The sequence below is a fragment of the Solea senegalensis genome, linkage group LG19 (assembly GCF_019176455.1).
Source record: "Solea senegalensis isolate Sse05_10M linkage group LG19, IFAPA_SoseM_1, whole genome shotgun sequence".
In the NCBI taxonomy this organism is placed as follows: Eukaryota; Metazoa; Chordata; class Actinopteri; order Pleuronectiformes; family Soleidae; genus Solea; species Solea senegalensis.
The window spans coordinates 6,510,371-6,527,756 of record NC_058038.1 but is presented as its reverse complement, the minus strand read 5'-3'; the positions used below and the strand labels follow the sequence as shown (position 1 = coordinate 6,527,756).

Here is a 17,386-nt window from a genome sequence, read left to right as displayed (position 1 = left end):
TGTTTGGGTGAAGCAAACAATCATGTGGAAGTTGTGTTTTTTTTACATATAATCCATAGAACTTTGAACTTTGTTGTGATTTTGGAATCCTTTTAAACTGGAGTCTGGACTTAAGTCCGAACTTAATTGCCATAGTCCAAGTTAATTTCACTGCTTGAAAAAAACTAAAAAAAAAAACGTCACCAGACCACACTGCTTAGGCTTGGTGTCACACAGTACACTTGTATGTGTGTGTGTATGTTTTTAAAGGAAAACTCTCATTGTGCAGGAGAGGCCGCCAATCGCCTTCCATCAAGGACAAAGTCACCTTCCTCTGGAGGAGAATCCAGTCCTCGGGAGACGCTCTGTGGCTTGTGAGTCCACTGCCAGAACTAGGTCAGCTCACCTCTTTGCTGGAAGTTATACTATTATTTCCTTAATGTTGTTTCTCTCCCGGTGTGTGACTTTGCTTGTGATTGACTTGTTTGCCGTATTCTCCAGCCACCGTTGAAACGTTTGTGGCACAGAACAACAATTTAGTAGCTATTGTGTGAAACCCTTTAACACTGGAACACTTAGATTTTATATATTTTGTGTTCGATCACAAGCTGGTAATCTGGCATAGCGTGGATAAAATGGATACATTCTTAGACCAGGCTTTTGCTGGAAGCTACCAAGCTATGAATTTTTAAAACCAACTTTATTTAGTTTAAATTTTAAGTCTAAAGTAAAGGTAATTTTAAAGACACTTTAAGTTCACTTTTAGTTAAGATTTTGTATTTTTTATCATGGCTATATCAGGCCATGTCATGCATGTATGGTGTTTCGTTTACTGATCTGCACTGTGTTTTGTCTGGTGATGTGTTGATTAAGGGGAAATTATTTGAATTATTACCCCTAACCCTTATTTTAAGATTACATTTTAGCAATCACCATGGATCGAAATAGACATCACAGTGGTGAATTAATGGCAATGTACTGCATAAAAGAAGCTTTTACACACTATTGTACTATTGTGATAATATCCATAATTTTGCCATCTTTGTTGTATATAACAAGCTTTAACAGTTCATCTCTTTATATTTGTACAATGTTAGGATGTGCAGTGATGAAAGTATTACCATGACTTAGTTATTCTATAAACATCTGCATTTGCTCATTAATGTGTATCGTTATCATCGGTAGTTACGGCAAATGTACAAAAGTTGTGACAAGAATCGCTAGTTTAACACTTTATTATCTGTGTTAAGTAGCAAAGTTAGTGTCACTTTTCCACTTTGTGGGGAATTTCTTCATGTAGAAAAGACCGTTTACTGTCAGGATGAGAATTGTTCTGAGACTGTCCATACACATTAAGCATCTACTGTAGGTGCTGGTGTTTTTAATTATTTTCCTCCCCTTTCTTAATCATTCTGAAAGCCCGGTCTGCCCGTCGATGGCAGAGAAATGAATGTTATGTCTTAAAATGTCCCTTCCTCAGGTCCTCTCCAGGCTGTCAATAATGTGGTGGGAAGCAGGGATCCTCGGTGATGGCTGATGGATATGCTCACACCTCCAAGAGGTAAACAGCATCGATTCCGTCCCACTATCACCTCTAATTTGCTTCCAGCCTCTGCACAATAAGCTCCTTTATGACTAATCACACCCATTTACAGGACTGATCCGAGGCTTCTTCTTTTTTTTTTTTTTTTTTTATTTATTTCCACAAGTGTGCCTGAAGCTCTCAGGCACACTGTCAGTATTGAAATGTTTCTGGCCCGTCACATCTCGCCACTTCCTTAGCCCTAATGTGATCGATTGGGACGGCTACAGAGCCATAACATGCTCCTTCGACAGAGCACTTTTATAGTAACATTTCAGGCCTAGTTGAACCCGACGTCCCCTGAGCCATTAAATGAAAAACTGGACCTCGAGATCCACTTGAGGTCTGGTCCATCTCTTGAGCTCATACAGGGCACGTTAATGACAGAAGTTGTACATGTCAGTACTACCACAGAGCCCAGGGATTAAATAATGTGCATGTAATAGTGAGATCTGAGGTCTTGGCCTGGATGTGCTAAGAACATTTGCAGTACCACTTTAATGACGGAGAAAAGGAAGGAGCCCGAGTCTGAGACTCTTGCCTTGGAGGACATGTCAGGCCTTTCATGGGAACCATTTTTAATTGCAACCAAAAATGTCTATTAGTGAGGCTTCCCTTAGGCAGACACTGTATCCATTATAGAGGTCAAACTTTTAGGTTGGAATATATCATGAGAGAGATTTTTATCAATACATTGTGATTGTTATAGTTCAGATCTTAATTAATATCATTGGGGACGCGCCAGTTTTGTCAGCTGCACGTCGGAATTCACCTTATGTGGCAAATACAGACACTGATGTTAATCTGGGTTATGGGTGTTGTGAAAAAAAAAAAGGGTATGACTTTGAATAAGAGGCTAAAGGGCTCTAAAACTGTGACTATTGTGTTAAAAGACCATGTTAAAGATAATTTCTTACATTTTTATGATGTGTGGGTTTTCCAGTTTCCTCCCACAGTCCAAAAACATGCAGATTTGTAAATTGGACACTCCAAATTGGACCTTACGTGAGAGCCTGAGAGTGAATGGTTGTTTGTCTCATGTGTCCCCGTGATAGACTGGCAAACTGTCCAGGATGTGACCCCGCCTTTCGCCCTATGTCAGCTGGGATTGGCACCAGCGACCCCCACGAGCCTCATGTGGAGGATAAAGTGATAGAAGATGAGCGAGTGAGTGAATTTAAGATTTTTTTTAAAAAGACTGATGCGGTTGTGTGTGTTTCAAACGGATAAGGTTGGGTTTTAAATGATATAATGAAGATTTCTATTGATTCCACAGACAAATTGTTAGTTTAACCCTTTAACACCTTTTTTGCTTATTTTAAGAGCAGAAAATGTCCTGTAACTAAGTGCTTTTGCCCATTTTACCCAGAATAACTTTCAATATCTTGCAGTTATGTATAGTTAACAATTTAAAATGAAGAAAAAAACTTAAGTTTTATTCAGTAAAAACTTGTACATGAACACCCCATTCTAGGTGTTATTATTGAAATTTGAATAGCATAATGCATATTTGAAATAGCATTTGATGAGTTTTTGTGTAAAGGTGCAAAAACAGGCGAATAAAATGGAAACTATACGTACAAGCGTTTTTCCAACTCCTCTCCTCTCTGGCGACAACGATGCTGATTCGCAGGCTTCCTGCAACACAGCAAGTGAAATTACCACAATAACCACACATTGACTTTGACGAGCTTTCAGAAACTGGAATTATAACACCATAGCACAAACCGTTGTGTTATTACAGTAATGCAGAGTGCAACGTGTCGTCTGCGATACGTTCGATGTTAAAGGGTTAAACGTGTAATTAGCAAAGTTTTCTGTTAGGGGTAGTTGAAGTGGCAAAATTATGAGAAAGTTAAAATAAAAAAAGAAAATGGTTAAAAAATTGATTCAGTTGGTAAACTACAGCATGCAAGTTGGCTAATGTTACCTTGAATGAACTTGTTTTCTGGGGTTTTCACTACAATTTCTTTCAATCCATAGTTTGACATCAATGATCTTGGCTATAGATGCAAATTGTCAGTGTATTATTTTACATATATTAATAGTTTGCCTCATTTCCCTTTTAAAATTGCTCAATTTCATAATGTGTTCACCATGTTTATTAAGTGCACTGCTGTGTACCTGATACTGTCCACGTGCCAAATTGCAAAATAGTGCTAAAAATCCATTCTCATGTGAGATTTCTCAATTTATTTAACATCATAAATTCCAAATGGTGAACCGAGCATCGGCAAATCCCATGAATTCAATTTGAATCCATAGTTGGATCGCGTTATTACATCCCTTCATGTGGACCGGGTGGAACACGCGCGATGGCATTAGCCCCGACGGTGGTAGCAGATGGCCCGCGGGGGCCACGTTTGCCAGATTTAAGACTCCGAACCGAACTGACACACACAAATAAATTTGGACAATGTTGCTTTTAAACATGTGAGAGCACTGTTTAACGCATCCCATCTCAGGAAGTTTTCACACTTCACACTTCATTAACCTCTGTGGCGCAGATTCCCTGGGAAGTCAAGGAGGGGGGAAAATGCTTGACTTTTTCATATAAATCACCGACGGGCAGGAAGCCGCACCTCCCTCCTCCTCCTCCCGCTCCCCCTCCATGACAACATTTACATGCACAGTATTCCACATAATGGATGATATTTTCGGTTAAGGTGCACTTCAGTAAATGCCGTTTATATCCTCTTTCATGTCCTCGATCGCAAATACCCGCGCACGTGTGCCGTACTGTGAAAGGCAAACTCGTGCTTATCCAAAATAATAATAATTTGGATAAGGCGAGGTCTCCTTTTTTGACTTCTGGCCCGTGCAAATAACTACAGATACATGTTTCCATGTACATTAAGCTTTGGAGTAACAGAATTCCACAGTGAATGAGATTCGGTGTTGTTTCTTTGTGCGTGTACACCTACACGGTTAACTGGGCCAAACCCTTGACCTTGACAGGAATAACACTAAAGTTCCAATTAAAATGTCAGTATTCATTTATGTTGACCAAAGAATTAAGACATCTTGTAAGATTTTGGAACAATGGAAGAAAAAAAGTCATACTTACCTAGATAGTATATTTACAGTTGTTGTTTGTTCTGTATGTTCAAAAAACATGGTGTTTATTGGCTTTTTTGTTTGAGGTGTTAATTAAAAAAAGATCAGGGATCCAACGACGAAAGTTGCAATGTTTAATAAAGACAAAGGAGAAGGTGTTAATTGCAGGATCATAGTGTGATGTTAATTCGTCATCGGTCATGAAAATATTAAAATAAAGAATTGGTTTGTTTGGTTTTAATTGATTTCCAAAAAAAACTTCACCATTTAAAAAAAAAACAACCCAAAAATAGTCTTCTACTGTTTGTGTGTATATGATAAATTACATGTTAAGTGTTCACCAAATGTCTACAACATGAATTACAACATCGCTATTTTTCAAAGTAATGGAGACATTAGAAATCTCTCTCTTTTTATACACAACTGTGTTTTTTCACGTATGCCGTAAAGTAGAACGTTGTCTTGTGGCACAGACCTGAAACCAGAGATTCCATATTCATCCCGTTGTAAATTGATGTATCGTCAAATTGATCTCAAAGACAATGTGTCGCTTTTAAGTTGAAGGAATTATTTTTGAATATACTTGGCCGAGAGTCAACATGTCCACAGCCTGACGCTGCCTGCAATTCTGAAGTCCTCAAGATGACACCTATAATCATCCGTCTAATGACCGTTAATGTATTTCATTAGAGACAGGAAGACACAAACTCTCTGTGGAATTATCTGCTCTCGGCTCGCCCAGGCTCCGATTGCCAGGAGTGAAGACAAACGTCACAAAAGGGATTTTTCACCTTTTTATTCCTCAGCCACTTTGTATTCATTCAGTACGACTATTTCCTCAAAAGAGAAATTTGTGTTTCACTTTTTTATTCCATAACAGAGTAAAAAGTTTGATTTGTTGTTGCCGTCAGTCCATATCACTACAACCAACAAAAGAGTTCCTTTGAATTGCTGCAAAGGGCCAGAGAATGTGATGAATATCTTCACATTTGCTCTGGTTATGGTGTCTTTCTTTAGCAGGTACAGCAGCAGCAACAACAACAACAACAACTTTGTACACGGCACAGTATATTGTTGGTGAAAGAAACTGTTGTTTCTCTTTGTAATGTTAAGTCAAGCTCCGCTATCTTAACTACCTCGTTCTGGAAGTGAACCAACGGTTCCACACTTTCATCAAGCTCCTCTTTCTGTGGTAAAGAATGAATCTTCATCCTGAAATTGTTTTCTGATGGCCATGTTGTTATCATCCCATGCTTGTGCCGCGCGCCGCGTGTTGGCTTCTAACATACCCGGCTGCTACAACAATCACTTTTTCCCTTGTTCCATTTCCTCAGTGGAGGCGCGTCCGAATCCATTCAACGCCGTCGAGATCTTTCCAAGTGTCTTGAAATCCATAATAACCATTGTCTGTATGCTACACAGCGAAGCAAACTCACCCGCCACAGTGACATCCTTCGCTCCAATGGCAGGCGGAGCGTTCCATTCAACCTCAAGTTGTCTGCCTGGTTAACAGCGGACTAAACTTTGATTTGATTTTACAACCCGAGCCTGTTGGTGTCCAACAGATGGGACATCTTCAGAAATAATTTAATTGGCGACATTGGCTGAGCTATAGCCTTCTTGATATGTTGCGTTAAGGGTCACGTGTGGCTGCCGCCTTGCACTGCCATGTTTCTACAACAGCTCTAATGGGTAAAGCAGCCAGATTGTGTTTCTCATTTTGATGCAGAAGCTGACAAAACAAGGATGCCAAGGGTACTGTACTGTAACTCTCTGGCTCGTGTGCGGAAATGGATGGGAGCAGAAGCAGCTATGGATCATTTTGGTCAACCCCTGAACCCCCAACTCAACTACGCACGTAGTGTTAGTGAGGTTAGGGGTCGGGGCTAAAATAAAAGACCGGGCGAGGCAATAAGTTACAGAAAATGACATTTAAAAAATGACCGTGTTGCATGGTATTGTGTGTAAAAGTCTAACTTGTGAGTCAAACCCGTGTTGAACTCAAAGAATAATGTTTTAACCACTAAGCAAAAAAGAAACCTCATTGGACGACACAAGGTAACAGATTGCTGTTATTTTTACTAGCACTAGGGGAGCCTATTTTTATTTTTTTTGTTAATGTACCTGCGGGTAGAATTTCCCTTATATGACCCCTAGTTGGGGAACTCTGCAGTCTTACCAATAGGTGTCACTGATTCTCACTCACTAAAATTTTTAATAGAAAATATTCTATCTTCACTTTGTTTTCTACTTCCTTTTTAGTGTTGGGGCTATAGGGCTGCCACTAAATAAATTTCAGCTTCTTAAATGTGATTATGTTCTAGTTTCTTTGCTTCATATAACAAATCACTGTGACTAAATAATTAAGGTTTGCGGACAAAACGAGACATTTGAGAACATCATTTCCCAACCTTTTGCAGACCAAACACCTTGATTAATTGAAAAAAATAACCCACAGAATAATTGATTAAGAAAATCATTAGTTGCAGCCCTAGTTAGGGCACGCTATTCCTTGAATGCAACATTGCAGCTACACAAATGAGCAGTACAAATGTGGGTTTTTTACAACACGAGCCTAACTAAAGATGGAGTGACTAAGAAAAACCCAACAGACAATCAGTTTTTGCAGTTTTCTCTCCGCCTCAGTCGCTGTGATGTTCACTGAGAGTCTGTGCACGCCCGCTAAACTTACTACCTGTATTTTGTTTGGAGAAGTCAACATGGGACTCTGGTCTGAAGCTGTGTCCACTTCTCCTCTCCGTTGGATCAGTCTTGCCTCGGATGGTTGTGTCTGCGGGCCTTTTGGGATGCGGGTTATTGAACAAAAGATTCATTTTTCCAAAGCTTTCAGGCAGCAGCTGAGGATGTACCTCCTCCAGGGTCCTCCTTTTATGAGCTACATGCAGCCCGGTGGTGAATCACATAGATCCAGCAAGGAAATATCAAAGAAATTATAAGCTTATTGAACTATAAAATCCTATACTGGGACCTCTAACATTAAGGTTACCTGGCTGCACTAATTTGCTCACTGCTGCGAGTAGTGACTAGTTGATGCTTGGACAGATAAATGTCATAGAAAACTCTCTCTCTCTCCCTCTGTCTCTGTCCATTTCCAGGAACAGAATTTTGCTGGTGTTTGGTAGTTTTGTGGATGACAAAGTGAGAAAGGAGGGTTTTAGACGGTTGAAATATGATGGTGCAGAATAAAGCCATGCTGCTTAACTTGCCCCTGGATGGATTTCAAAAAGAAACCTTGACCAATTCCTGAGTTGACAGTATATATTGAGACAGCAGTTGAGAGAATCTAGAACCGAATCACAACAAAGAAACATGTCAAAATGTTGCTTTGCTCTGTGTTTAAAGGTCTCCTCCAGTTTTTTGCAGATCACTGAAGAATACAGTGGTTTCCCAAATTGCACTTTTTTTAATCCAGTTGTCCACAACCCCCTCCTCGGCCTCCTCCTCACACTGCTGTTTCAAGGTCCTAAGCCATGAGTGTCAAACATACGGCCTGCAGGCCAGAACCGGCCCACCAGTGTGTCCAATCCGTCCCCCCGGGTAAATTTGTGAATATTTCACTATTTCTATTTCATACTATATTTTTCAATTCCAGATACCTGGTTAACTTAGGCATAATGTGGTTGAAATTTCACTTATTTTTTAAAAGATCAGGTTGTTCATAATATGTTTTGTAAAAAGATACTTCATTTAATGTAAAATAAAGGGGAAAACATTTTGAGTGCTCGTTATTATTTGTCTGTCAAGTCTGGCCCACTGTGCTGCGTGTGGCCCCTGAACTTGAAATGAGTTTGACACCCCCTATAAGCTAGTGCCTCAGCTGGCCGATCATAGATACTGGTAATTAGTTAATTTCACATTCTTGTTGATCTAAAGTCATTCCCAACTGACTCTGTCTATATCTGGCAGGCCTAGGATCTAACCCTGGGTCGTGCCTTAATGCCGAGACATGATATTCCTGTCTTGGATGGTCACAATGTCAGATTATCAATCACAGTGTCACGAATTCTTGCCATGTCTTGTTTTTGACAAAGGACTGGCAATACCAATATCGAAGTATTACCTCGACCAATCGTCATTCACAACACAAGTTCTAATCACTGTTCTTTAGTTATGTTGCGGTCCCGGTGTTCATAATCTTGTCCAAATTACTTAAATTGTCCTGAATATGCATTTGTTTTTTGAACAAACCGCCTAACCTCACGTTCTGGATTGGATCTACAGTAGAGACGAGTGATACTGGAGAGGTTTCTCTGTATTTCACTGATTGCAGCTTAAATCAACCTTTTTTTTTAATTTTTACTTAAATCTAAAAAAAGTGTTCACTACCTTTTTTTAAAAAAAATATATATATATATATATATATGTATACACATGTATACCACATACAGATGTTTTATCATGAAAAGACCATCGGAAGTAAAGTCTACACATGGGCAACGAGTCTGCTAATTAACCTACACACATAAATTGGAGCCACAGAGAGAGCAAGGACCTTATTTCAAATTGCTTTGACTGTATTTTTATAGAATCACTAGAGAAGGTGATAATTGGTTCATATGTAGATATGATGTACAGCAGGAAAAATGTTTCTTTGTACTGTGTACCACCCTGTCCCTTTGTTCCACCAGTTTTACTCGGCTGCAGCATATGATTGACCTCGCAGACATCCTTTAAAAGGTTGTTCAGCCCGTTTACGTTCCACTTTGGAAGTGAGCAATAACACGCAACGCGCTAATGATTATTATTATTGTTATTATTGTCATGCTCGGTCTCCCAGGTAAAAGTTAGCAGCCTTGAAATGGTGTGTGAGGTACAGTGTAGTGGCTTTGTCCCTTGTTCTGCTGTATTTTTCTGAATGGAGGAGAATGTTTGAAATCAAAACTGATGTACAGTTACTTTATAAGCTGCGCCAGCTTCACAGGAGCTACTGTATGCTTCCCAAGGACATGTTAACTCCCCACAAATAGGTTCCATCCCAAGTTCTCTTTCATTGGTCTGTTACCCAGATAGTGAGTCACAAATTGGTCTGTGTGAGCCTCAGGTGGAGGAATTGTCAAATAAAATGGCAATCTGAGATGATTGTACTCGTGTGAGGTGCTCTTTGTTCCTCCAAACAATCGATTACCTCTGAATTTACACCTTTTATATTCATTTTGAGTAGGAGAAAGGTGTTTTTTTAAAAAAGCAACATATATACACTGGGTCCTCTTGTCCCTCTTAATCCGTCCTGTAATCGTGGGTCACTTTGGGGGACGAGAGCAGACAAGACTGCAACAGGTGTGACCACTTTTGAATAAGCCTCTGTGCTAATCTGCGGCATCATCGTACAAGGATGCAAGTGCTCTCTTCTTATTGTGGAGAACAGTCTAATGTTGTAATCCTTCCCTGCAGCTATTCCAGGATGGGGGGGAGGGCAGACATGTAATGATCTGTGCCATTGCACTGATATACACTCATTCCTCTGATTTATAATAGTATGATTATTCATTCTGCGACTCACAAACTTTAACTTTAATTTATGTTTTGTTTGTAGAACAATACCTTGCAATTTTTAGTATAATACACACAATAATTACATTTTCTATTTTAATTTTGCCATCACATCAGCTGTTGTGCTGTGATATAAAAGGGACTCATTTACTTTTACAAAGTGATATTTGCTTAGTTTTTAAGACCTTTTTTGGGAGTAAAGATAATGTAAAACAATCACTATAAGCCGACATTTATATTGATGTTCTTTTATGTTGCACTAACTCCAGTCTGAGTGTGATCACTTGTGTCGTGGTGTCTTATCATAGTTTAATAGTTTGTTTATTCAGGGCAGGGGGAAAGAACATAAAAACATTATTAGATTTGTGATGTTGTATAGTGTGATATTATGAACCTAGTGTCATCCACCTCTTTAAAGCTATGCAGAAAATCAATAAAGCTGAAATGTGATGTCAAAATCTAAAGAAACAGTCAATTAATCTTATTTTAATGAATCCTGAATTGAAGTAGTTTTAATTCAAGTTATTTATAAACCTGCAGGTGCAAACAACGAAGAGTTATTTGATTAGAGGGTGTGTTTTCTTTCTTTTTTTCACAAAATATTCGGAGATAATTAAAAAATTATTTGAAGAATCGTCCAGAAATCAATGCAGATGGTAATTTTGGGCTTAGCCCAGGTATGCACAGGAAAGATAAGAATGATTAAATCCACTAGCGCATTAATGAGCATGAGATGTAAAATAATCCCAAAAAAAGGCATGGCAGAGTTGCTGCAGGAGATGCCAAATGTCAAGTGCCATTTTCCCTTTTTTCTTTTTTTTTTTAAAGGGGGACACGTTTTCTCTTTCTTTCATCCAAACTGAGCCTTCAGAGCCTCTAAGATCTCACACAGCAGCAGCACAAAGCACCATGTCTGTGCACACACACACACACACACACAGGTCCCTTTTTGAGGATGAATCTTGCAAATAAATCCTTCTTTGTCATTCTTATATGGGATTGTATCTTTAAGAAAAAAAAAAAAACTCCATGTAATAGAGGGGGAACTTAATAGTACATCATTCAAATCTTTGAAATCAAAATCTATCATTTAACTGGGAACGGAAATGACTTGATGTGAGTTTGGTTTGCTTGGATGTGATGTGGAAAACAAAAGGTGTAAAATAAACATTTGGTTAGTCATTTGTAGCTTGGAAAATGAGCGGCTTACATTTCGTGGAGATGCTTGATTTAGGCTGCAGCAGCTCGCGTGCTCCAAATGAGACCCTATCAATATCGTGGCCATAATTAATTGCACAAATTTGTTTCTATTAAATAAAACTAACACATACTGCGAAAACTCCATTAGCCTTAATTAAGCTTGATATCCTAATTTGGGGGGAGAATGTGTCGTTGAAAACAAGCGGTTTTTGGTAGATTTTTTTTTTCTCTCTTCCCTTTTTCCTCTGTCTTTCTCCGATAGTGGAAAGCCTCGCAGCTCTCTGCCTTTGGGCTGCTTCTCCTCCTTTGAGAGTTGGAAATGAGAAATGGAAATGGAAAATACCAGGAGGTGCTAAATTAGCTGGCTGATCTGCACTTATTGCCGCATACAGGCCCCTATTACTTTGCCAATCTGTGCCTTCTCTTTACGCATTCCGGGCATGGAGACGCTTGGAGATGGAGCAGATTTATCAAATGGGAAAATGAATGCATGATGATCAGTTAAATTGAAAATCAGCGTCTGCATGACAGCTCGACCTGACACCTCCGTAATTAGAAAGAAAAATGATGGCGTCCGATGCATAATAGAGCAAAAACAATTTACACTCTCCCATAATGATCCGGCGTTCAAATTGAAAATTTCTGCGGGTATAAATTGAATTCATAAAGTATGATTCATGGACGACACATTATCTGGAGGCTGCCTGGGCATATCGATTGATAGTTTGTCTTGAATCATGCAGCGTGCGGCTCTCAGGCAAGGAAAGCTTAACTACTTAAGCAAATCGCTAATTTCACCTTAAGGCCACCAATGTGCAGCCAGCGATACTCCCATTCACTGTGCGCTAATGAATTATGGATGAACTGGGCACACGTCCCAAATAGCCTCGAGAGTGGAATGGAAACATACACTCCGTGCAATATTAAAGGTTATTTCACTCTGGCCTCGTAGTTTTAGAACATATACCATGTATTTCCTCATAGTTTTTTTTTTATGAATTAACAATGACAATTAAGCAATTTGTAGGGTTTTTTTTGCAGACCTGTTCATTTTACCTCCTTTTTTGAGACTTGAAAAATGACTACATGTATAATCTAAAATTCAACAATATTTTATATAAAAAAAAAAACAACCTAGAAGCCATGTGTTCAATTCCCCCACTGCAAACTCACTTGTGCTCACAAGGAAAATAAAGAAATTGGAAGAACCAACAAGCATTAACAGGGCGTCTGTCTGGTCTGTGTGAGGAAACCATGCAGACACCTCTAACCTCATGCATGCAGTCCTGTAATCTTCATGCATGTCCATGTCCTCCACCCTCCTCCTCCTCCTCCTCCTCCTGCAGCCTAATAAGACATTGCTTCCCAGTGCAAACAGCTGCATGGGTTTGGAATTGTATGTAAATATTTTTTTGAAACGGGACACTGGCCCAGAAATTCATTTGCACCGGCTCACACGTAAAGCTCACCCCTCTGATTATTTTCAATTTATTTGCAAATCAAGAATCCCGACGAGGACTCTCTGTGTATATAAAGGGTTTAAGGGTTTTAGCAGCTTTACATATACAAATTGTGTTTGTTTTTGTTTTTTTTGCTTTTGTTTTTGTCTTAAAATCTATATTTTGGGGGGGAAGGTGTTGACATGTCCTGATTGTGTGGTCAACGCTGCTGTTATTAAACACACGAGATAAAAAGGACAGGGGAGAGAGAGAGAGAGCGAGAGAGAGGGAGGGAGAGAAATAAAGGAAGAAAGAAAGAAAGCGGGGAGCAGATGTCCCAGATCCTGCACGGCTTCCCCGGGGACCACCAGCCCCTATTAGAACAAATGTGTTCTGCTATTGTAAATAGGCACGTTTGCCTCAGCCCGTCCTATTACAGCCGACGCATGATCAATAGGCTGATAACACAGAAACATCAATGTAAAGCGACAGAACAATGAGGGATATCATCGAACATCTATCTTAATATAGCCGCGCTACAAGGGAACCTGACAAAGTGGAGAGGAGGATGGAGGGAGGGAGGGAGGGGGTAGAAGGAGAAGAAGGAGGAAAAAACCCTCATGAAAATGCCTCCCCACGAATCCTCCATCTCCTATCCAATATGCACAAACACACACTCCCAGCTGCCGGGGCTATTATTTTCCTATTTCAATTTGACACCCAGGCCTTTTCATGCTAATTCTATTATTCTTGGAAGTTTATGTGATTTCATATCACTAGAAATCGGTAATGTATTATAACCCCCCCTTTGAGCTAAAATAAACTGAATCCCCCCCCCTCCTCCCTTTGCAGTAGCCACCGGGAAAATAATTACTTTCATATCAAAACTCTGCAGGAGTTGAGCGGGTCCTTTTTTCGCCCCGGGCTCGTAACCTCATTTCAGTTGGGGGCTTATAGATGAATAAATTTGTTAAGGCAATATACAAAGTACAACATGAGATTTCTTTTTTTGGCAAAAAAAAAAAAGAGTAAAAGAGAAAGTACTGTACTGTACTGAACTGTACTGTAGCCGCAGCTATTTAAGGTCTCACACGGTTTGAGGTGCTTGTATACAATAGATTTATTTAAGAAAAACCTTACATATATAAATAGTGTAATACCCTTTTTTTACAGCTCTTGAGGATTTTTGTTGGTCTCATGGTCTTGTTATGATTATTTTTTTTCTGCTGTTGTTGTTGTTGACACACACATTAAAGGATATCGAGAGACTCCTCTCTCTCACACACACACACACACACACACACGCACACACACATACACTCGCAAAAAGAGAAAGAGAATTTCAGCAGAGTGAAATTTTAAATGCAAAGATGTAGATTCTGCATGGTGAAGCTTTGGCCTAATGGAAGGTGTCATTTTAGAGGTTATATCAATGTTTCTGATTATTATTATTATTATTGTTATTATTATTATTCTTTCTTTCCTTCTTTTCTTTTACCCCCAGAGTTTTTATTCCATGTCGACATCTTCTTTGCTGGAGTCTGTCTTTGTGTCTGCAGGACTGCTGTCACACTCCTTGCTCTCTAAATGCTCTTTTTTACAGTCAACGTCGACAGGCTGATTAGTGACTTGTGGGCTGCAGTGTTCGTGGGTGAAAGTGGTCGAGGTGTGAGTGTCTTTGCCCCTGCTGGAAGAGGACGGGGAACTCGCGCGCTCCTCGGAGCCCGCCTGCGCCTTGCGCGCAGCGGAGTCCGGCGAGCTGCTCCTACATCCCGCAGAGACGCTGCTGATGCTGCTGCAGCGGCCGCCGCTGCTGGGCTGCAGGCTCCTCTCCACCGATGAGTCGCTGCCACAGTTTGTAGCCGTAGATGTGGTTGATTTCAGAGCAGTTTGTGGAACAATGAATCCAAGCGGCTGTGTGATGGGATAGAGCAGAAAGTGTCCTTTCCCTATCAAAGGCCGTGAGGAGGGTAAGGCCGCGGGGTTGCGTCTCGGTCTGGAGTCCGACAGGAGGCTTTCGACGCTAAAAGGGTTGAGTTTCTGCAGACCTGAGCCTCTGTTGCTGTTACTCTCACTGTTACTGGAGCACATCAGGCTTGTCCGGTGACTGGCATCGGGCGAGTCCAGCTCGGATCCGCCAGCCTCCCCGTCCAAGTGTCTTTGGTTCTGGTTCTGGGTCTGGAGAGAGTGAGGTGTGTGGTGGTCGCAGCTCGACGGCGTCTGGCTGTCCGGCACGGAGTCAAAAGGCGGGCCTGTGGTGTGGTCACTGTCGGTGACATGCGACACCCCGCTGTCGCTGTCCGAGCCCGGGGTGTGAAATAAATCCCCAGACAAGAGCTTGTTCTGGGACTTGAGCAGCCGCCGCTCCTGCTTGCGCTTCTTCTTCTCCAGCCGCTCCAGCTCTCGCCGGGCGATCTCCTCCGGGGCCATGGGCTCCCCGCTGCAGGTGGTGGGGTGCGCGTTGTGTGCAGGTCGACCCGGACCTTTCTTTGTGTTCTCCTTTTTCCTCCATTTGGCTCTGCGGTTCTGGAACCAGACCTGCAGAGAGATTAATGCACGTTTATGTCACTATAAAAATAACTTACAGTGACAATAATATGGTAATTAAACAAATATTGTTTTTGCTCTTTTGCTTTGCATACAGGCCTAAAACAAACAAACAAAACACTGTCAAAAATTAAAAGTTATTGATGTCAGGTTTGACAAATCTCACAATTTCCACTGAAATAATTGCAATTCGACTATAAATTTTAAAACTGAAGCTGTCACTCTCTTTTTCAAATATTCTTACAATAATATACAATTTTATTTTTTTAGTATTAAATTATGGTTGTAAAACCCTCAATGGAATTATTCCATTAATGTGAATAACAGTAAGAAATGAAAAAAATAAATGGTTTTCTTGTTAGAAAATGATTAAACGTAAAAAAAAAGAATATCACACATTAAAAGCTCTTTTTTTTCAAAATAAAGGTGCAATTAAAATTGATTTATTGGACCAACATAAGCCTGGAAAGGTCAGACAACACACACACACACCATACACACACACACACACACACATGCAGTGAGTCCTTTAAATTACACATTATGGCAGACAACTGACCCGTGCTGCTTTAAGATTTATTATTATTATTTTTTGAAATATAAATAGGCTACTGAGACATTGTCATAAATAATAAGGAAATGAAAACATGCAAACTAAAAACCATCACAACATTAACAACAACAAAAATACACATGGATATTTACCTGAACTCTTGATTCTATGAGGTCCAGCCGCAGAGCCAGTGCTTCCCTCATGAACACGTCCGGATAGTGACTCTCATTAAAAGCCTTTTCTAATTCCTCCAGCTGCCAACCAGTGAAATTAGTGCGAGTTCTTCGCCTCTTGCAGCCTGGACTATCTTTGTCTGGGTCCACCGAGTCTGACAGCAGGATGAGAACACATGTAAACAAAGGTGGATTCTCTCATGTTGTGTGTGTTTTAAATAACTACATTTCAATAGCACTGGAACAGAGTGGATTTCGTGCGTAAAGGGATCTTTTTTGGAAATATTTGAACCCTGAAGCGTCTGTCAAAAGCCTGTTTGTATCGTACATTCTACAGAATTGAGATGAAATAATCTTGTGGAACCATGTCGTTGCTTTAGTATATTTTTTTTTTAGCTGTCTGCTCTTGTGCCTCTTCAGGATTTGTCCTCTGCTCGCTTGTGCTTGTGTGCAGCTTCACACACAGAAAACACCAGCGTCTCCGTCTTTGTGTCTTCCCGTTTGCGTCTTTGTGCGCACACAAGCAGCCCCCAGAACCTTGAGATATATATATAGTCAAGTGACGCTATAGTCTGTAGTATACATACAGTATACATATATATATATGTTTATAGCGTGGCTTACCTGTCAGTTTGTACTGGTGGTTATCTCCATTCATCCCGCAGCCCGACGACAAGAGCGGATTGGAATTGCCCACTGACGCCGCGCAGGAGCCATTTAGTAATCCGTCTATCGAGAAGGGAACGGCGGACGAAGATTGAAGTTGATGCCCGGCTAATTCGTAAACGTGATGGTGGCTCAGGTGGTACGGGAAGCCCACCATCCCGCCGAGCGAGCCTCCGAACTGGGTGTGCGGTGGATCCAGTATCCTGCTGTCCATCATCCCGCAGGCGAGAGGAAACGACGTCTGGATTCCGCCGGCGACGGGAATTTAAAAAGCATGCAGCGAGTGTGGCCAGCGAGCGGGGGACATGATGTGAAGGGAGGGGATGAGCTGTACTTTATCCACATGAACCTCCCAATAATTAGCCCGTGGCTCTGGGAATATGAGGCCCAATGAGAAGCGGTAATGGGCGCTGACGTCAGAGGCGCGCTCTGCAGACGCTCCCCGTATCGATTGCTAATTAAAGCTGACATCCACCTCAATAAACAATATCAGAGCTGTCACAACAAGACAGGAGGGCTTTGATAAGAACTACATGGCAACTACACGGGGGACCCACCACCGGGAGGAAGGGCTCAGTCAGTCACCGGGAAGGGAAGGGCTACAGGCGGATAGGTTAGGCCAGAGGCTCCGGCACTTTTTAAAGACAGTATTAAACCATAAAATTATACATTTAATCAA

General features: G+C 40.8%; 1 protein-coding gene and 1 long non-coding RNA gene across 2 annotated transcripts; one reads left to right on the top strand and one right to left on the bottom strand.

Moving 5' to 3' along the window:
- Window positions 1-247: 247 nt before the first annotated feature.
- Window positions 248-2,639, top strand: LOC122785614. Its single transcript, XR_006362311.1, has 3 exons — window positions 248-375; window positions 1,460-1,540; window positions 2,617-2,639. It is a non-coding gene; the product is annotated as an uncharacterized LOC122785614 (long non-coding RNA).
- Window positions 2,640-13,870: 11,231 nt separating this feature from the next.
- uncx (UNC homeobox) lies at window positions 13,871-17,027 on the bottom strand. Its single transcript, XM_044050108.1, has 3 exons — window positions 16,666-17,027; window positions 16,021-16,196; window positions 13,871-15,306 (listed from the first exon to the last, which is right to left on the bottom strand). The coding sequence occupies exons 1-3, from the start codon at window positions 16,922-16,924 to the stop codon at window positions 14,278-14,280; spliced, it is 1,464 nt and encodes a 487-aa protein (XP_043906043.1). The 5' UTR covers window positions 16,925-17,027; the 3' UTR covers window positions 13,871-14,277.
- Between the last annotated feature and the right edge of the window lie 359 nt (window positions 17,028-17,386).

Bases quoted from the DNA above. Each gene is read 5' to 3' on its own strand.
- uncx (XM_044050108.1), bottom strand. From the start codon at position 16,924: ATGATGGACAGCAGGATACTGGATCCACCGCACACCCAGTTCGGAGGC. The intron at 16,197-16,665 runs GTAAGCCACGCT...TCCTGCTGTCAG, and splicing joins CCACCAGTACAAACTGACAG to ACTCGGTGGACCCAGACAAA. The intron at 15,307-16,020 runs GTAAATATCCAT...ATCTCTCTGCAG, and splicing joins TCATAGAATCAAGAGTTCAG to GTCTGGTTCCAGAACCGCAG.